This window comes from Lontra canadensis, unplaced genomic scaffold, assembly GCF_010015895.1.
Source record: "Lontra canadensis isolate GAN:19392208 unplaced genomic scaffold, GSC_riverotter_1.0 scaffold28, whole genome shotgun sequence".
Lineage (NCBI taxonomy): Eukaryota > Metazoa > Chordata > Mammalia > Carnivora > Mustelidae > Lontra > Lontra canadensis.
The window spans coordinates 2,579,029-2,599,931 of NW_022631022.1; the positions used below are offsets into that span (position 1 = coordinate 2,579,029).

At 47.9% G+C, this 20,903-nt stretch overlaps 2 protein-coding genes across 4 annotated transcripts in view; one reads left to right on the top strand and one right to left on the bottom strand.

The window, feature by feature from the left end:
* The first annotated feature begins 5,397 nt into the window (after positions 1–5,397).
* On the top strand, positions 5,398–18,260 carry LCTL (lactase like). The gene is made up of 13 exons (XM_032865160.1): positions 5,398–5,515; positions 5,897–6,060; positions 6,672–6,759; positions 7,033–7,142; positions 8,576–8,704; positions 8,807–8,902; positions 10,486–10,540; positions 10,629–10,790; positions 13,800–14,074; positions 15,051–15,177; positions 15,364–15,563; positions 16,587–16,650; positions 18,117–18,260. Exons 1-13 carry the CDS (start codon positions 5,398–5,400, stop codon positions 18,230–18,232), a joined length of 1,704 nt encoding a protein of 567 aa, XP_032721051.1. The 3' UTR covers positions 18,233–18,260.
* ZWILCH (zwilch kinetochore protein) overlaps positions 17,182–20,903 on the bottom strand; it is a 37,326-nt gene continuing 33,604 nt past the window's right edge. For all 3 annotated transcript variants that reach the window (XM_032864636.1, XM_032864635.1, XM_032864637.1), the window contains 2 exons: positions 20,408–20,522; positions 17,182–18,365 (listed from right to left, as the gene is read on the bottom strand). In XM_032864636.1, coding sequence (XP_032720527.1) covers positions 20,434–20,522 — 89 coding nt within the window. In that variant the 3' untranslated portion in view covers positions 17,182–18,365; positions 20,408–20,433. The remainder of the gene's footprint in view (positions 18,366–20,407; positions 20,523–20,903) is intronic.

Genomic DNA, 20,903 nt, shown 5'->3' on the forward strand with positions numbered 1-20,903 from the left:
TCATAGTCAGTCGTGAATGAAAGTAGACAAGATTAGAGTCTAGTGAAGACAGACTCTGATCAAACAGCCTTCTCAGTAAACGTGAGGTGAGGTCGGTGATGCAGGTTAAGGGAGACAGACCCCGACAAGGTTCGGAGCAAGGAAAAGTGATGGAAGCTTTTCTCCCACTTTTGCTGAGAGTCTCCGCCTCTCCCCACTCCAGTCCTCACTCTCACCACCCTCCCGGAACTAGAACCTGCTCAGCTGGGGTCTTCAGCAGCTGGCTCCAGGGCGCCCCAGGAGTGGAGCTGGGGGAGAAAATGCCAGGCAGGACCCGGGAAGCCTCAGCAGATGAGCTCAAGCCAAAGAGCTCTCCAGAGGGGAAGGGCTGGCCCATGGGGCAGCCTGGTTCCAGAACAGCCATCATCATCAGGACTTGTTTGCAGGTGCTGACCTCCAGCCATCCGAGGCCGGCCCCTCCCCAACGTCTGCTCTGCAAGGGTCCTGGCCCCTTTGGGTTTAGAATCGGCGGTTTCACAGTGAGTGCCAGCATCTGGACCACAAAGAGTATTCGTGTGTGTGTGTATACACACATGCACACTATACACACAGGTCCATGCTCTGTGGCGATTCCTTCCAAACGTACTGGGTGTGGCGATTCCTTCCAAACGTACTGGAACAGCCTCAATTTCCCATATTCGGATACCACAAACCATTGAAAGCTCCTGCAGATTCCAATATGGTTATTTATGTAGCACTCCTTTGGTCTTGTTCCAGGAAAAAGGATCTGAGAACCAGCTTGCAGAGCTGTAGATACCTCAGGATTTAAAAATAACAGGCCGGAAGATCAGGGGAAGGGAGAGTGAGATGACACAGAAACGTATAGGTCAAGTTCTGGGCACAGGTTGAGGTGGGCCATAGATGTAGCTCAGCATTTCCAAGCGGTCAGAGCTCAGCCGGACAAGGCATGGATTCCTGCTCTTCAGATCTGCAGGAATTTCCCCCAAAACCTCTCAGAAGATGCAGCGACTCAGAGTCGGGAAGTGGTGATTTGGCAATATGCGACCGCTTTTGTCAAAACTCACAGGACAGTGCATGTAAGATGCGTGCATTTCACTGGGAGCAGATCTTGCCTTGAAGAGAAAAGAGCCCAAAACAAATATAGTTGATGAGAGGTCTATGAAGTGTTTAGGGGTATGTGGACCCAGCATTGGCACCTTACTGGGAAAGGCATGGGAGAAGCGGAGGGGCTGGCTAGCTGGCAGGCAGAGAAGAGACCGAGATAAAGCAAAGCAAAGTAAAAGAGAGCCTCAGCAGACATTCAGCAGACACACAGTGTGAAATGTGCAATTCCTCCAACTTTCCTGCATGTTTGGACATTTTTATGATAAAGGGTTGGGCACTCCAAGAAGTGAAGTGGACTATGGACATTAACCATGCATACCCGAAGGCAAAAGGCCCTATGTTTTGTTCTCATGGCCCAAGCTAGCAGCCGCCCTCCAAGTCCACACCGTGGGTAGTGAGTGGGGCTCTAGGATGCAGAGGTCCCCTTCAGCGGGGACAGAGGGGCCTGGCCCCTGCAGAGCCCACAGCATGGCAGGATTTGGGCATCTTCCAAACAAACAAAGCCCTCAGATCATGGAAACCCCGGGTCAGCCCAGCAGGCACTGTGCCTCACCCAGAACACCCCCCTATGTGGGGTTCAGCCTTGAGAACGTGATGGTGTTGAGGACAAGACCATTTACTGGGGCCTTTCTCCCTGCCGGGCGCCGCAGAAAACACGTCTATCATGCCTTTTAACATTTAAGTGATGCTGGGAAGCACGTATCCCCATTTATACATGAAAAATGGCTCAGAGATGTTCTGGGACATGTGCGTAACACTCAGCTGCCCGGTGCTGAGCTGAGAAGCAAAGTTAGAATTGCCTCCAGATTCTCTGAGCCTAACCACTACCCTCTTCTGCTCCATGAGCTACTCACCCCAGCCCTTCCACCCTCCTCCCCAACCCCCTCCCCTAGAGGCCTGTCACAGACAACTTGCCTCTCTACTCCACCCTCCAAAGGAAGTCTGATTTGGGCCCAGAGTGCGCCTTATAAACCAAGCATCCCACTCCTGGCCCTGTGTTCCTGCTCCCCTAGAGAGATCTACACCCTGAGGTGGGCTCTTTTCCCCAACATTCCTTGGACACACGCACGTGTGCGCGCACACACACACACACCCCCCGCAATCTTCTGACGTGCTCCAGCAAAGCAGCCCCACTGTCATCCCTGCAAACCTCCCACCTCCATCCCAGCATCAGCAGCACTGCTCTGACCAGTTCCCTGCCTCCTACAAATCCCAAACCAAGACAACCTGAAAATAGCCTATCACCTCTTTAATAGAACCCCAGAGCTAAGGAAGACCAGACAACTAGTGGCCAGACTCCTTTGTGGGGTTTTTTGGTTTTTGTTTTAAGATTTCAGTTATCTATTTGACAGACAGAGATCACAAGCAGGCAGAGAGGCAGGCAGGGAGAGAGGGGGAAGCAGGATCCCCGCTGAGCAGAGAGCCTGATGCGGGGCTCGATCCCAGGACCCCGAGATCACGACCCGAGCTGAAGGCAGAGGCTCAACCCACTGAGCCACCCAGGGCCCCTGGACTCCTTTGTTTTTACAGGGGGGGAAGCAAGGGCCCAGAGAGGGGCAATGGGTGGCCCAATGTCACCCTGCACCTTGATTCCTGGGACTGGTCCCCTCAGGTCAGGGCTGAATGGGCTAAGTTGGGCTGTAGGGCCAGGGGTGTGGTAGATGGAGTCTATAGACCTCTTTGGAGAGGGAAAAACTAGCCCCTATGGCCAGGGAAGAGAATTTTGAGGCCTTACAGTGCCAGCCAGAGGACCAAGAGAGACCTGTTCTCATTTGGTAGATAGGGAGCCTTGGTCCCAGAGAGAGAAAGTCACTGTCACTGGATCCCACAGCTACTTCTTGGCTACATGGAGGCAGGGGTCTATTTTCCTGAATCCCCAGTGTCTTTCCCACTCCAGCCCCTCTGTTAGCTTTGAAGGGTCCTGAGTTACAGGGCAGGCTGAGCTGGGCCTCTCCCATATCCAGACCCAGAGGCCACCAGTGCTGCCCAGATATTTTGCCTTTATCAAGTCCCCTCCTAAAAGTCTCAGAGCTTGGGCTCCGAGCTGGATCCTGCAGGGGCTGTTGGCAAAGGGGCCCCACCTCTGTAGTCCCTGGTAGGGAGAGAAAAGGAGGAGGCCACCTGCCTCTCCCAACACACCTGCTTTTCAGCCAGGCCTGGCCCTCAGGGACCTCAGACCCAAAGGCAGGGTCCTGTCCTGGTTGCTGCCGACCTCAGGCTGGACCCAAGCAGCCGGGGGCTAGAGGGGGAGGGGGTTGGTACAGAGTCACCCAGCTGTGAGGCACAGGTCCTTCCAGCCAGAGCCAGGCTCGCAGCTGGTGGAAGGAGAGAGAACAGAAATAGGACAGTAGAGACAGAGCCCCCAAGCAGCCCCGGCCATGCCAGGCTGACCATCCCCTCCAACACAAACACTGGGCCCCTGGCTCTGCAGGAAGGGGGCATTTTTCAGAGATGACATCAGCTCTTAAAGTTTTATGTAGCCTGCCTACCTCAGCCCAGCAAGCAGAGTCCCCAGAGCCCTGAGCCCGGTGAGGCAGGCACCAGCCCTGGCACAAATAGCACAGCACTGGCCTTGGATTCCACAGCAGTCCACCCAGAGGGGAGATGGACACTCAGGTAGCCTGTCCAGCGGCCTGCTCGCCCTGGGGACACAGCCCTGCCTGCCTGAACACTGCATGACACATACAAGAGTAGAAAAGATACCAAGCTCCCAGTTCCCCAAACATACCTCAGGACCTTTCCCCAGGCTGTTTCCCTTGCCTGTTCCCATGCTTTCCTGGCTGCATGCCACATAGCCAACACCTCTGCAGCCTTCAAGTGTCAGGTTCGATGTCCTCTTCCCTGTGAAGACAGCTGCACCTCCTTGAGACTCTACAATGTCCTGTCCATGCTTCCATTAGATTCTTATCTTCGTCCCCCAACCCCGTACGGTGTTTAGAACCACTTTCCCTCCCTCCATCCACAGCCTTCCTCCCCCACCAGACCTCGAACCCCTGGAGGGCACAGGCCAAGTCCCATTCCACTCTGGCAGAAAGAGATTAATCAGCCAAGGTCAAAGAGGCACCCAGTTGACAGAGCCCCAGTGAAGCTCAGTTAAAGGCAGGGGAGCCAGGTGAATGGGGTGAAGGGAGTCGCACTGGGGGACCCGGGCAGCCAGGATGGGAAGCCAGAGGAGCTGAACCTCCAGGGAGGGTGTCCAGCAAGCAATCCGGGTTAAGCGAGTGAGTGAAGGAATGAATGGAGGGCCCAGACAGAGGAGATAAGGTGGAAAAACCAACTTTACCTTCTGCCGTGAGTTTTCTCTGACAGCACGGAGAGGTGGACACAAGGAGGGGGGTCTGCAAATGCTGATCCCCACCCCGCCACCCCCACCTCCAGCTTCCCAGGCTAAGGTGAGTAGAATGTGGCCCAGCAGGCCGAGAAAGGGTAGGGGGGCCTGGATCCCTGCCCCTCTGCCTTCACAGGGGGCCGACTGGATGTGCCAGGGCCCAGGGCCAAGCTGTCCCTGCAGCTGACTCAGGCCCCACCAGCCAGCTCAGCATTCCTGCCCTCCCTGTTGAATGGGGCTATTGAAGCTCTTTGCAGGGGGAGGTTAGGCCAGTGACCACACCCCCAACCAGAGCCTTCGCTGCACTGTGGGCTGGGCTCTTCAGGGGCAGCACAGGCCCTGGGGTCAGTCTGAGAGCACTCTGGCTGCCACCGCTGCTCTGGGGGTGTCTGGGACACAGGACGATCCCAGGTAACCCAGCTTGGCTACATTAGAGAGGGAATCCCAGTGGGAGGGCATCGTCCTGACCCTCAGGACTGGAGGCCCTGGGATGGCAACCCTGCTTGTGATCCCTGGCTCAGGGAAAAGTCTGTCCCCCATACCCCAGCCACAGTGTACAGGTGGGGTGCTTCAGCGGATCTGTGGGTTGCCTTGCCTCCCTCGTCAACTGGAGCTGCCCTAAGGCAGAAGCAGTTTCCTCATCCAATCAGGGCCTCTCACAGGCTGGGAATCCCCCCACAGACAGGGAGCAGGGGTGGTTTGGAGCCTGGCACATCAGCCCCAGAGCCCACCCCCCAAGCCCCATGTTCTTCTCCTCCTTAAGTGCCCAGCATCAGCCTCTGTAGGTAGCTCCTGGGGGAGCAATGGACCAGAGGCCCTAGCTGAGTCAAGGTTGCTCTAGATAACCCTCCCCTCCTTCCCTCCTGGCCTTCACCCCCAAACTGGGATCCAGCCCCCAAGCCCTGGCTGTGTGGGCCTCCACCTGTCAGGTGTGCTTTTTCAGGAATGGGGGAGGGCCGGGTGCCATGAAGCCAGTGCGGGTTGTCACAGTTTGGTGGGTGCTACTGCTGGTGTCCAGGCTGGGGGCCACCAGGAAGGGAGCCCCAGAAGAGGCCTCCTTCTACTATGGAAGCTTCCCACTTGGTATGTCCATTCCTCTGTTGGTCTGTCCGTCTGTTTGTCAGTTTGCCCACCTTGGCTGGCTTGCCAAAGACTTTGTTTTAGTTTCCTGACAGGTAGGATGGGAAAAAGAACTCCACATAGCTGTTTTAATATAGAAGTTCCTAGCAGATTTTTTTAAACTTACACAGTGAATGTTAATCAGAGCTAAAACTGTGCAAATGAAAGCTTTAATTGTGTTAGGTCCTGCCCCGCCCTCCCCCGCAGGCTCCCTCTCCTGGGGAAACAGGGGCAGGCTGTGGGGAGGGGGCCTGCCCTGGGGCCCAGGAGGCACAGCCCAGAGTCTAGGGACTGGGTGGGGAGTAGGAGGGGGCCCAGGGCCCAGCTTGGGGTCTCTACTTGCAGGCTTCTCCTGGGGTGTGGGCAGTTCCGCCTTCCAGACAGAGGGAGCCTGGGACCAGGATGGGAAAGGGCCCAGCATCTGGGACGCCTTCACTCACAGTGGGAAGGGAAAGGTGCTTGGGGATGAGACAGCAGATGTGGCTTGTGATGGTTACTACAAGGTGCAGGTGAGTGACCGGTGTGTGTTGGGCGGGGGGGCACATATGTACCCAGCTGAAGTGGACGGTGACATAGGAGGGGATCTGGGGGACAATGTCAGTTTGGCTCTCTGCTAAGCAGCCCCTATCCCACTGCAGGAAAAACGGGCGGGGCCGTTGGTGCCTGGGGATTGGTGGGCTGATGGTGCAGGGAAGGATGTGTAGAAAGGAAAGGAAAGCAGGGCCCCACCTGAACGAGGGCCTTAGCCCAAGTGATGGGACACCTGAGCGGCTGATACCATGACCCCAGGGTCTATAAGCCACGTGGCCTGAACCCTCGTTCTCTGCTTGTGAATCGGCCCCTGTGGAGGAAGTCCCTCTGCTCAGAACCCACTTTTCCTGTCTGGGCTAACTTCTTGGGGGATTCATCCCCCAAGTTTATTAGGAACACCCCAGTGGACATCTCAAAGCACCCCCCTATCCTTGGCAGGAGGAAGCAGGGCAGGTGCCTTTACCCTTATTGAATAGATGAGGAGCTACAGACAGGAGTGAGCATTAGCCCAGGCCCCCAGTGGGACCCCCGAACCCCCACCCTAGAGCTCTAGGTGACCCTGCCCTGTCTCCCACCCCTGTCTGCACAGGAGGACATCGTCCTGCTCAGGGAGCTGCACGTGAGCCACTACAGATTCTCCCTGTCTTGGCCTCGGCTCCTACCTACCGGCGTCCGAGGTAAGACGGGGCAGCCCCTACCAGGCCCAAGCGTGGTCCCTTCTGGCCATGTTGGCTTTGCGGGGACACCACAGAGTGCTGGGGAGGGACAGCAGCCCCAGAAATGGCTACTTTGGCAGCAGCCCTCCCAGGTTCTGCAGGCGGCCGGACACCCATGCTGTCCCCCAGACCCAGAATCAGGCAGACTGGGGGCACCTTTAGGCCGGAGAAGAACCACAGGGCCAAGGAGCACTGCACTTAGGAAGGTCACGGCCCCTTTTATCTCGCCTTCAGCTGAAAAGGTGAACAAGAGGGGAATCAAGTTCTACAATGACTTCATCGACGCCCTCCTGAAGAGCAACATTACCCCCATTGTGACCTTGCACCACTGGGATCTCCCACAGGTGAGGCCCGGGGGTGGGGAGGGGGTGGCTCAGCAGGGGGCACCTGAGTGGGGGATGGGGCTTGCCAAGGTGGGGCAAAGGCTGAGGTCTGGACCCAGAGATGGGAGGGAGCCAAGAAATCTGACTCACCCACAGAGGGATGCGGTGCTGATTTCACTGATGTTTGTAAATAGGTGATAAGCGGATTTTGATGTTTTCCCAAAACATTTGGCCTAAAAACAAATCAAACTAAGATGAAACCCCTTTTGAGTAAGATGTGATGAAATGGCATAATTAACAAGTCTGTTTGAGCCCCATCATCTGGGCACAGCCCCCACAGACCAATTCCTACTAAGTCTCAAGGTCACGGTCAGACATCACTATTCAAGCACTTCTTCCCTTCACTCAGCAAGGCCTCATGGGATCCCGGCCTACTGGGAGAGGGGCTGTGTAGGTGACCCTCTGTGACACAGGCTGCAAGAGGTCAGAGAGTAGAGAAGTGGCCTCAGGGAGCTGCTGGGGAGAGGATGGGGTCCGGTCAGTGCTTTGAGGGTTTGGGATGTATGAAGTGGATGGGGTGTTCTGGATGGAGGGAGCACAACAAGGGGGCAGAGCGGGCATGGCAACTGACTGGATCAAGAGTTTGGGGAGCAGGCAGGAGTGAGAGGGGTAGAGGTAGGAGGTGTGGCTTGGGGCCAGGCCCGGGAGGTCTTGACTGCAGAGCTGAGGTGACTGGGATCATTCTGTGGGGAGGTGAGCTGCCAGAGGCCTCTCTAAGTTGGGGTTGGGGCATAGAGCCGACTTTAGGGAGACAAACTGGAGACCACGTTCCAGTTTCTTCCCTAGTTAACGGCTTTCACTCACCGGGCCCTTTAGCATGCCCTCAAACCCACCAGGGAGAGCTCAGTAGGCATTTTCAGTGGAATGCTGAATTTTGGGAAAATCCCATCTTCACAAAGCAGATGGCTTTGGTCGGAGAAGAGTCCTCCACAGAAGGCAGAACCCACCCTCATAAGAGCTTCTAGGGTCTCCCATCTGCATGGCCCTCAAAATCCTAATCAGAGCTTCCATGTCCCACACCATGTCTTACTTCTGCATGAGTAGTTGAGGTTCTTCTTCCAATAGCAGACCTCTCTGCCTTGGCCCATTTCTTAAATATTCAATCTATCACATTCCTTTGAAGCATGAGAGTCTTAAACTTTCTCTGTTCCCTCCCTCTTGATTGTATATGTCACATAGCCTGTCCCCACTGATGTTGCTTCATGGGGCTTCGCTGGTCACCATCCTCAGGCGGTAATGCCCAAGAACCCGCATTTGGCTCTCCACTGCCCTCTACAGCCTCTGTGGTGGCCATCGCCCTATTTCTCCCACACAGCGGGCCTATAAACTCCAGAAGTCTTTTCTCCAGATACAGCCCTGGGGTAGCCGCCTCCCTCCGCACTCTCTGTCTGCAGCTGCTCCAGGTCAAGTGCGGTGGCTGGCAGAACGTGAGCATGATCAGCTACTTCCGTGATTACGCCAATCTGTGCTTTGAGGCCTTTGGGGACCGGGTGAAGCACTGGGTCACTTTCAGTGACCCTCGGGTAAGCAGGGCCCTTCTCCAGGTGGGAAACCCCCCTTCCTGGACCAGAGCGCTCCTCCCCCCTTCTCACGGGTGCTGTGGTCCCCACTTGCTGTCCCTGCAGACGATGGCAGAGAAAGGCTATGAGACGGGCCGCCATGCTCCAGGCCTGCAGCTCCACGGCACGGGCCTGTACACGGCAGCACACCACATCATTAAGGTAAGGGGGGGGTCCTTCTGGGAGTGAAGGCTGGGTTTGGGGTGGAGGGACAGACCCCAGCATCAGTTCAGCTTGCCCCGGGGCTCTGAGCCTGAGTTCAGTCCTCTGTGTTCCCGGCATATTCCATCGCACCTTGGCATGGTTCCCTTGCATTCCATGAGGCTCTATGGAGGCAGTGCCCGGTCACCAATGCTGGACCCCACCACTGAGACAGTACAGTGGCAGCTCTCTACAGGTGATGGTCCAGTCAAGTGGATGGAGCGCATGCGTGGGAAAACTTGTCACCTACAGCTCTAAGCAGTCTTGTGAGAAATGGGGACAGAAGGAAGGGGCAGGATGACAGTGAACTAGGGGCTGAAATCTCCAGTGAATGAGCAGCAGTAACTGGGGTTGTGAAGGACAGCAGTAAGAAGGGGTTAGGAGTGCTTGTCCTACAGGGTAGACTTCAAAGGCCCCGGGGTTGTAGAAGGAGAAAGAGTTTGCAAGCAGTAGTAATAAAGAACAAGGCAGACACTACCCACGACCGCGAGGTATGTGGGGGTGAGGGAAAAACGGCCCCTTCTTGGAAGAGCTGCAGTGGAGGTGGTCTTTGGGGCAGCTGAGCTCAGTAAGGGCTCAGAAGGGAAGGAGACAGAAGATGCTTCAGGGTGACTCATGAGTTACAAGGCCGCTGGGAAGGCTGGGACTGGGTCACAGTGTAGGACACAGATAAGGATTCGTGTGCCTGGGGAGCAGGGATGTGAGGCACGAAGCATGGCCCCAGTGGACATTCAGCAGAAGGGCAACAATCTGATCAAGCAGGAACCGGGGCCCTGAGTGACATACTAGACTCTCAAATTCCTGTCAAGGAGAGAACTTCCTCATTCTTTCTCCATTTTGCTTAAGAGTTCCTAAACTGTGAATATTGTTTCTAAGATTTATTCATCTATTTGAGAGAGAGAGAGAGAGGAGCGAGCAGAGGGATGGGCAGAGAGAGAGAATCTCAAGCAGACTCCCCACTGAGCGGGGAGCCCAATGCAGGGCTCCATCGCAAGGCCCTAAGATCATAACCTTAGCCGAAATCAAGAGTCGGATGCCCAAGTGACTGAGCCACCAGGTGCCCCCTAAACTGTGACTATTTAAAGGGTAGAGCTCTGAAGGCCTCAGTGGGTCACTGATGGAAAGTATGGAGAGAAGGCAGGTCAGCACATTTTGAATTCCATTCTCAAGACCGTTTCAGATGTTTGGTATTTTCCAAACTTCCTGAGCACCTATGGTAAAAGTACTGCCTAGTTACTACAGAAGACAAGCAGGAACAAAGCAAGAAACTTTAGCAAAAGTCTGTGGAATAAGAAATCACACCAAGAGGTAGTTTTGTTTATGCCAGAATTAGACCAAGTTCCTCTACAGAACAAAGAAAACAGGTGCCTCTGGAGATCAGAGGAAGGGAGACAGGGGATCGGGATCATCAAGGCCGGACTCAGGGAAAAGATGGGACTCCATTAACTTGCTCTCTCGTCAGAGAGACAGAGGGACAGAGGGCGAGAAAGGCAGGGGAGAAATGTGCCAGCCCGGCACCTTTGATGCGCCCCCTCCATTTTCAGGCCCACGCCCAAGCCTGGCATTCCTACAACAGCACGTGGCGCGGCAAGCAGCAAGGTGAGCCCCACTGCCCAACCTCTAGGACACAGCCCCGGGGTGGGGGCAGCGCCATTTGCACCTGCCACCCCCTGTCCTTCCTTTTAAGGTCTGGTGGGGATCTCACTAAATTGTGATTGGGGGGAACCCGTGGACATCAGTAGCCCCAAGGACATTGACGCTGCTGAGAGATACCTACAGTTCTGCCTGGGCTGGTTTGCCAACCCCATCTATGCTGGAGACTACCCTCAAGTCATGAAGGACCAGATCGGTGAGCCAAGTCACATTTTTAAGCTCCAGGCACCAGAACAACAGTGCTGAGCACAAGTGAGGTGATGGAGAGGTGGGGGGGGGGGGGGGAAGAACACACGGGGTCTGGGCAAGGCACTCAAAGGGAGAGCCCAGTCCCCTAGGGACTGAGAATGGCAAATTTGAATTGGGGAGAGGGGAGGAACAACCCCCAGACAAATCCCCAAACGTGGAGATTGAAAATTTCAGAACCCATTCTCTGGACTATTCTCTTTTCTGTTCTGCTCTCCTGTCTCTTTCTCACCACTCCCCTCCCTTACACTTGAAGTAGGAGAGAGAAGTCAAAGACACGGTCTTGGGCAATGCCAGTTCTAGTGTTGGTTCTGTCACTTGAGAAATGCTTTCTGAGCTCTGGTTTCCACATTGTCAGAGAAGAGAATAAAGACGCATAGAGCTTACAAGGCTCTATCCGTTTGGGTGCCTTTAAGTGCCATGTAACTAAAGGCACCAACTAAAATGAAAACACCAACTAAAATGGCCTGAAAAGTAGGGAATTTATCATCTCAGTTACCAAGTCCAGAAAAGGGTGATTCAGAGCCAGTTAATCCAGCCTTCAGGGATGTCTTTGAGGAACAAGGCTCATTCCATCTTTCACTCTGGTACCAGCCCATCAAACCACACCCTATTGTCACAAAATGGCTGCAGCAGCTCCGGCATCATATCTTGACACGTCAACACCCAGAGGCAGAAAAATGGAAATAGCTTGGTCATACCCATTTTTAAGAACAAGGAAAATCATCCCAGAAAACAGTCTCCACCCACAACTGACTTCCCTTCAAGGGAAGTCCTCCAGGGATGGAACTGTCACATGCCCCAGAATGTCCTAGACTACTAGGACTAGAGCCTCAGAGGCTGGGGGAGCCAGGACTTTCTAAAGAGGATGAAGAAGAGGGAGAGACAGCCATGGGACTATTGACCGGGTGGGCAACCAGCAGTGTCTGGCCATAGGAATCAGAGTATTAGCTCTGTTTACTTAGAGGTAGCAGTCAGCTTCCCCCTATAAAGAGAGACAAAGGTGGCACTCACACAACCCCAAGGCTATTTTGGATGTTTGACTAAGAACTGTCAACATTCCAGGGCGCCTGGGTGGCTCAGTGGGTTAAAGCCTCTGCCTTCAGCTCAGGTCGTGATCCCAGAGTCCTGAAATTGAGCCCGGCATCAGGCTCTCTGCTTGGTGGGGAGTCTGCTTCCTCCTCTCTCTGTCTGCCTCTCTGCCTACTTGTGATCTCTGTCAAATAAATAAATAAAATCTTTTAAAAAAAAAAAAAGAACTGTCAACATTCCAAAAAATTCCCTTTCTAAAGTACCCTTTATCAGACTTACCTGGAATAGAAGCAGCAGGTTCTAATTCCAACTCTGCTCTAACCAGTGAGCGACTCTGGGCAAGGGGTTCGACTGCGTTGGGTATCATTCTTGTCATCTGAAAATGAACAATCAGACAAATAATCTCTAAAAACCTCTCAGCAATAACCAGTTCTGGGACACCTCTATACTCATAGGTTCAAAGTCCTGAGAATGCCATCAAGATGCCCGGGGGAAAAGCGCTGAGGATGGGACACAGCCCATCATTCCCCCAGCATTCACTCCTGGGCTCCTCGGAGGCCATGACAGGAGCCACAACAGGATGGCACTAAAGAAGTCAAATTGATTATTTGTCATACAAGAGTTCAAAGGCTTCAGGCCAATTGATTCCAGACCCTGCCAATGCCATCTTTGTGGTAATTCAAATGGAAACGGGGCTGAATTTTTCCCGGTACAAGGGGGAAAGAAGGATCCTTTGAGCAGGTAATATTTTCTTCTGTTCTAAGTCTTGTATACCAGTTACTTGCAGGCATCTCATAAGTGCAATATATGAACAAACATGATTCTAGACCCATGTTGTCCAACAGAACTTCCAGCGATGGTGGAAATGTTATCTGTGCTGTCCAGTAGGTTAGCCTGTAGTCACTTGGGTCTATTTAAATTTTAAAGAACTAAAAAATCAGTCCTTCAGTGTGACTGAGGATGCGTCAGCTACTGGCCACATGTAGCCAGTGATTACTGTATTAGTTCAGGGACATGCCTTGTGGTTTTCAAGTAAAGTAATAACTCACTAGGATCTTAAAGGTATCTAATAATACAAGCGCTTTATTCAGTTAATCTAAAACCAATAGCCTCTTTGGAAATATGTTTATGGTTATATTTTAGAACAACTCCTACAAATGTTTCCTTTTTTTTTTTACTCATTTAAAAGCCCCCCCTTTTTCTTTTTGCAGAGATCATAGGAAGGTTTTATGCATGTTTCAAATTTTTTAAATTACAAGAGATAACAAGGTGAAAAGTCAAGTTTCCCTCCCTCCCTCTTTCCACTGCTCCCATCCTCCCCAGCAGGAAGCATACTTACCAAGGATTGTGCACGTGTGAGCAAAAATACTGCCGCTCCTTGTGTGTACTTGCATCTTTCACTGAAAACATGTATCTTGGCATTCTTTCCAAGTTGGTATATAAAGGGCTGCGTCAGTCATTTCTCATGACTGCAATGTTGTACGGAAGAATATCTGATCATTTATTTAACTAGTCTCTCCTGATAGACGTTTAGGTTGTTTCCAGTCTTTTGCTACTTAATCTACAATGATGGTCCTGGTACACACATCCTTTTACACGTGCAAGTAAGACATAGGATAAACAGATCTAGGAAATAATACAGGAATCCAACCCCATTTTTTTTCTATATAGCTCCAAAACCATTTACTGAGTCCTCTATGGAAATACAACTTTCAAGTAACATAAGCTTTTAACACTGTGAATAGTATTCAAATGTCAAAATTCCAGATAAAAAGGCTAAGGTTATATTTTTCATACAAACCAACCCCAAAGCCCGGGATCTGGATAACAGTTCTTACGTCAACATGCCGGTATCGTCGTGGTACAGAACAGCAAAAGGATTGTGAGAGGCCAAACTCTATTAAACTCCCTTTTTCTCTCTCAATAGGGAAAAAAAGTGCAGAGCAAGGCCTGGATATGTCAAGGTTACCAGTGTTCTCACTCCAGGAAAAGAGCTACATTAAAGGCACATCTGATTTCTTGGGATTAGGCCATTATACTACTCGGTATATCACAGAAAGGAACTACTCCTCTCGCCAGGGGCCCAGCTACCAGAACGATCGTGACTTAGTAGAACTGGTTGACCCCAATTGGCCTGATCTGGGGTCAAAGTGGCTGTATTCTGTGCCATGGGGATTTCGGAGGCTCCTCCACTTCGCTCAGGTGATGATCACATGAAGCTATTTAATGAACGTTTTTTTTCCTTTAAAGATTTTATTTGAGAAAGAATGAGAGTGTGTGATTGTGTGTGTGTGTGCGTGTGTGTGTGCATGTGCGCATGCAAGCACGCGCTGGGGGAGAAGAGGGAGAGGGACAAGCAGACTCCCTGCAGAGCTGACATGGGGCTCTATCTCGCGATCCAAAGACCCGAAAACCTTGACCCCAGCTGAAATCAAGAGTCGGACCCCCAACTGACTGAGCCACCCAGGTGCCCCTAATGAACATTTCTGACCTCAATTCATGACCTTCCAGCTTAGGCTCAGATGCCTACATTTTTTAAAGTTTTTTTTTTTTTTTAAAGATTTTATTTATTTATTTGACAGACAGAGATCACAAGTAGGCAGAGAGGCAGGCAGAGAGAGGAGAAAGCAGGCTCCCCGCAGAGCACAGAGCCCGATATGGGGCTCGATCCCAGGACTCTGGGATCATGATCTGAGCCGAAGGCAGAGGCTTTAACCCACTGAGTCACCCAGGTGGCCCCTTTTTAAAGTTTTTAATTCCAGTTAGGTGCGTACCTTTTAAAGTCAAACTCAATCACCTCACTTCAGAGGCTCCTAGATATAGGCTTTAGGGACTAATGCTGGCTATGAGTAACCACCTCAATGTGAACCATAGCTACAAATTCTCATCCCACAGTTACTCGGCTGCCCTTCTCACTTGAAATGAACTATGTGGGAAAGAATAAGCCCTGAAGTATATTTTCTCTATAATGATGCTGATTCACTGAGAAACGTAGTCTTTTGTACTTGCTCTTGTCTACATTCACCTCCAAATAAATGTGTGAACTGGAACTTACTGAACGCTAAATACACTCAATTCGAATATGGCGGCTTGAATACTCTGTTCCCCTATGTGCCCCAGACTCGGAAACCCACCTGTAGGGTAGAATTTTTAAGATATTCCTATGACTCACTTCCAGACTCAATACGGCAATCCTCCCATCTACGTGACAGAAAACGGTGCGCCTCAAAAGTTACACTGTACGCAATTATGTGATGAGTGGAGAATTCAGTACCTTAAGGGCTACATAAATGAAATGCTAAAAGGTGAGCTGCCAACCAAGACTGTCTTCACATATTTTCTACTTAACTTGGACAGAATTTGGTAATAGCCATGATTGACTGAAGCTTATTTCTGAATCTCATAAATGAATACATTAAAAATTATCTTTACAATGTTATTTTTCCAAATAAGTGAAATGTATTAAAAAATGGAACAAAATGTCTTTGCAGCTATAAAAGATGGTGTTAATATAAAAGGGTATACTTCCTGGTCTCTGCTGGATAAGTTTGAATGGGAGAAAGGATACTCAGATAGATATGGATTCTACTATGTCGAATTTAACAACAGAAATAAGCCACGCTACCCAAAGGCATCCGTTCAATATTACAAGAAGATTATCACTGCCAATGGGTTCCCCAACCCAAGAGAGGTAGGACTAATTATTGATGTTACTTTTTCTAGATTAAAAAAAAAAATCTCTCCCCCCAACAGGGGGCTAGAACTCACGACCCCAAGATCAAGAGTCAGGTCCTTTTCTGTCTGAGCCAGTCAGGTGCCCCTCACTTGTTCTAGATTTTTGAAGAGCTAAGCAGCTTGGGGTGTACAGTGTAGCAAACCTCTCGGCTCTGTGGAGGAGGATGGGGGTTTGTGGGAACACGTCCCTTAAGACTTTTCCCCTCACTTGTGCCACCTCTTTGCTCATTTGCTTAGAATGTGGTAAACATGCCTTAAATTTCAGTCCTCACTTCAAATTCAATCCCTAACTTGCAGAGCATGAAGGACACACTAGAATTATGAAGAAGTCCTATTTGTTTTAGGTTATGAGGTTATAACTAGACACTTCTAGTTAAATGTTATTTTAAATGTTATATCTTAATGCAAACAAATACTGCCTACTTACTCTTCAACATCCATGGAAAGAGAAGAGGTAAATTAAATGTATAATGACCATAACTTTCACTTCTTTTCCCACTAGTTCCAAATGATATTAAAAATAATCAAACTTAGAATTGATAATCCTTTACAACATACCAAACATTTTCAGTCACCTATAAATTTTTCCATTCGTTTTCTATGTTGCTATTGATGGTAGGGAATAAAAAGCCTAATTTAGAATGTCTCAATAAAGACAATTTCTAAAAATAAATCTCACTTGTTTACCAACACCCTTTTAGGATGAGCCCAGGGGCACCATAAATGAACAGTGACTCATAGGCATTCAGCAGTTTGGCACTTCTAGAAAAGGGCTAGATTCTAATCTCAAGAATAAAAGACCAGTTTGGTTGTTTCTTTTGACTCCCTCACAATGATGCACATAGGCATTTAATAAATATTAATCAATTTAAACTCCAGGCAGATTTAAATTCTTTTAATCCCACATTATTTCAAAAATGATTTGGAACAGCAAAAATTAGTCTAAGATGACATTACTTATCTAGTGGGTTTTTATTAGGTGGAAAGTTGGTACCTCAAAGCCTTGGAAACTTGTTCTATCAACAACCAGATGCTTGCTGCAGGTGAGTATATTTTAATTTCTCCCTCTGATAATTAAGGCACATAATTATACCTATAAAGATATTACTAAAACCTCAAAATGTGGATCTATCCAAAGTTGATCATTCTAAAACATACAATCAAAAATGAATTTATTCCTTCACTTTGAAACAATGTCAGATTTCTGTTTTATAAGCATTTCAAACAACATTTTAAAAATCTACCACAAAAGAGAAATACTTTATCCACCCTCGTTTTATTCTTTCTGAATCATACAGCCAGTTTATAAACCTATTTTTGTTATAGTGGGCTTTGTGGAAGGAGGGAAAAATGCAACCATATTTGAATAAAGAAAAGGCAAAGAACACTCCAGATATGATATTCTCTCATCCAGAAAGTAATTACTGGGCACTCACTATTAGCTAGGGGGTGTTTTAAGCTCAGCAATAAACTAAACAAAGTTCCTGACCTCACAGAAGCAAGATTTCTTGTGCAACAGGATCAAAAAGGCTCAGAGATGTAGAGTAACAAAGATGCTTCTACACACCAACGAATGCCAGCACACAGCATTTATTTCTTTGAATTCTGTCTTTCCCTAAGAGCAATCGGAGAAATGTACTTCCTGTTTTAACAAACCCATCTTTAATGTGGTATCAGAGGTGGAAAATGCTAGACGAAACAAATCCTACCAATTCAGCTATTTTTTTTTTCTTTTTCCAGTTGAGCTATTTTTTTTATAGGCCAATTTTACAGGCCACTACCATGCCCTGCTCCCATCTAAATAACCAGGTAATAGCAAGGATGCATATTCCTTTAAACCAAAATAAACTTATATTTTATTACCTAGACACATGATGTGGGATCTACTGCTAAGTCTATGAATTCTGTGGGACCAGGGCCTCATGCCTTATTTATTATGGTAGCCAGGGTGCCAGGCACAAAACCTAAAAGTAGAAACTATATAAATGTCCACTACTATAATCATGTACGTGAACAGTGCTCATTGTTCAACTCTTCAAGATTATTACTTAACTACACAAGAGTTGCCACACAAACTTTCAATATGGAAACTCCTACACCTCTTAAGTTACACAGTGACATCTTTGAAGGGTTAGAGATGCTTCCCAAGGATTTTCTTTCACAAACCCCCCACAGTGAAAATTACAGAAACCAGGGAACATGCTTTTTAATATCTTCACATGAATTTATGGTAAGTATAACATACCGTTAGGCTTTATTCCAATACCTCTGGAAGAACCAAATGTAGGCATTCTTTAGCCCACACTTTGTGAAGTATTTTATAAAGCCCTCACATATTTTTAAGAACATTTAATTCACCACGTTCTCTTTTGGAGCAAGTGAGAATAATTACAAAGCTTGATGATGCCATTTTCCAAATTTTTGCAAGTATGGTCGAATCTTTCAGGATGAGGCTATATTCGCTGAAATGATGACCTGCTCATTTGTGGTGTTCTCCCTCCTGTTTCAGAGCCTCTATTAAGTCACATGCAGATGGTGACAGAGATCGTGGTACCTACAGTTTGCACCCTGTGCATACTAATATCTGCTGTTCTCCTGCTGCTCCTGCTTCGGGGCCAGAGCTGAGAGAGGGTTGCCCATTCTGCAGATTCATCTTTCATCAGGAATCTTCAGGATCTTCCTCCTTTCTCTGCTTTGAAGGTTTATATACGATTCTGTTTTCAGGCTTTGTGATAAAAAAAATTTTTTTGGTCTTGTGCTGGGATTTAAAAATTAGAAAATAAAAAGAAGCAAAAATGAAATGAAGACCATCTGTCAAAGTCAATGTTAGTATTTTGCTGTTATGCATCTATTTTCACTTTGCAAAAAAGGAATCCTAGTGCACAAACTGTTTTTGATACTTGGTATTTTTTTCCTTCTAAAACTCTATTCAGAGGCGCCTGGGTGGCTTGGTCAGTTAGGCATCCAACCCTTGATTTTGACTCAGGTCATGATCTCAGGGTCCTGGGGATCAAGCCCTGCTACAGGCTCCTTAATCAGCACAATGTCTGCTTATTTCCCTCTCCCTCTGCCTCTCCCCCTGCTCATGCTCTCTCTCAAATGAATAAATTTTTAAAAAAATAAATAAAAATAAAAATCTCTTCAGAAACATTACTTTAATGTGAAAATAACTGTCATCCTAGCACTGTCCTACACACAATGGACAGAGTCATTCATCTACAGATAACAATCCCTTCAGGTTCTAAATTCTATTGAGCAACTAGGAAAATGCATTAGGTGGGTACCAAGTAAGTGAACACATATACTTTCCTGAGATACGCTAAACTCAATTAACCTCAGTGAAATATCTCAAAGAAATATATTTAATCTCTTTTCTGTAATTATATATTCAGGGTTTTTAAATAAACGTCCATTTTATTCTTTAATTATGCTAAAATGCAGGAGTTAAATAATATCTATTTATTTGGGGTTCAAACATGGCTTAAGAAAGAATGATATGGGGGCACCTGGGTGGCTCAGTGGGTTAAAGCCTCTGCTTTCGGCTCAGGTCATGACCCCAGGGTCCTGGGATTGAGCCCCACATCGGGCTCTCTATTCCAAGGACAGCCTGCTTCCTCCTCTCTCTCCCTGCCTGCCTCTCTGCCTACTTGTGATCTGTCAAATAAATAAATAAAACCTTAAAAAAAAAAAAAAAAGAAAGAATGACATGAAGCATTTTATTCATTACCTGATTCTACTGTTTCTAAAACACAAAAACAGTAAGACAGTAGAAAATGCTATCGCATTCATTTTCTTGGTTAATACTGTCTCAAACATTTAAAAAAACGGTATTTACATCTGGGGCTTTAGTGCTACAATCAGGCTGGGGTAAAACTGTTTTGTTCTTTTTGTTTTGTTCTTTTTAAAATTTTATTTAAATTCTAGTTAATTAACACACAGTGCAATATTGGTTTCAGGGGTAAAATTTAGTGACTCATCACTTACATATAACACCCTGTGCTCAATAAAACAAGTGTCCTCCTTAATGCCCATCACCCATCTAGCCCACCCCCCACGCAACTCCCTCCATCAACCTCAATTTGTTCTCTAATGTTAAGAGTCTCTCCTGGTTTGCTTCCCTCTCTCTATTTTCCCCCACCCCATATGCTCATCCATTTTTGTTCTTAAATTCCACGTAGGAGTAAAATCATATGGCACTTGTCTTTCTCTGACTGATGGATTTCACTTAGCATAACATAATCTAGCTCCATCCACGTCATTACAAATGCCAAGAATTCATTGTTTTTGATAGCTGAGTAATAATCTATTATATATAGATATCATATCTTCTTTAACCATTCATCAGTCGATGGACACTTGGGCTCTTTCCATGGTTTGGCTATAGTTGATAATGCGGCTATAAAATAGGGGGGTGCTGGGGTAAAATTATTTTTAACAGAACTTGGCTTTCAATGTCAAACTGACAGGCTCGTTCAGAGTTTTTCTCTCCTATCGTTTTTGAAATCAAACTTTCTACCACATATTCAGATTTAAAATGAAAAGATATTACCACTCAAAAAATTGTTTTTATTTCTCTGGTTTTAGGATTAACCTGACCTATTCAGTTGACTACAGAAAGCAGAAAGGAAATTACAGACTTGCATTGCTCAATAACATCTGGTAAGCCTCTTGCAGGATTACTGAAAAATAATCCATATTCTAAATGGACTAAATCAACATTTCTGTTATAGAAAAATACTGAAACATAAGCTACTTATACATTACAAAGTATTTGGGGGGAACACAAAGCGAACATAGTACCTTACAGAGGACCCCATCAGCAGACTTCACTTGAAATGCACCTGGCTGCAGGTAACCAGGTTAGTAAAGGACATCCTTTCTTCCAGGCTACTGTTCAATGTCAATTCAGAAACATCTGTAACCAGACAGAGATCAGAACTGCTTACCAGCCTGCTGGCCTTTCTACTTTCTACTGCTGAATGTTATAATAATCAAGAAGTAATCTGAATGACATGTGTCTTCTACTTTGAATTTACGAGACAAAAACCAGCAGGGATGATTCAAACCCTTTGAGATGCACTGAAAACATGATTGAAGGAAATACAAGGCAGTTATTTTTTTAATCCTGTATTTCGATTTGGGAACCTACTGCTTCATCTTTCTGCCTCATTCACTATGGTTAAACTCTTTTTCCAATCTTAACACATGTTTCAGAAAACAATTTCTTTCTACTTGGGATTTCTGGTCTTAGGGCCAGACACATATGCATTTTTTCATCTGAAGACAGCAGTATTTA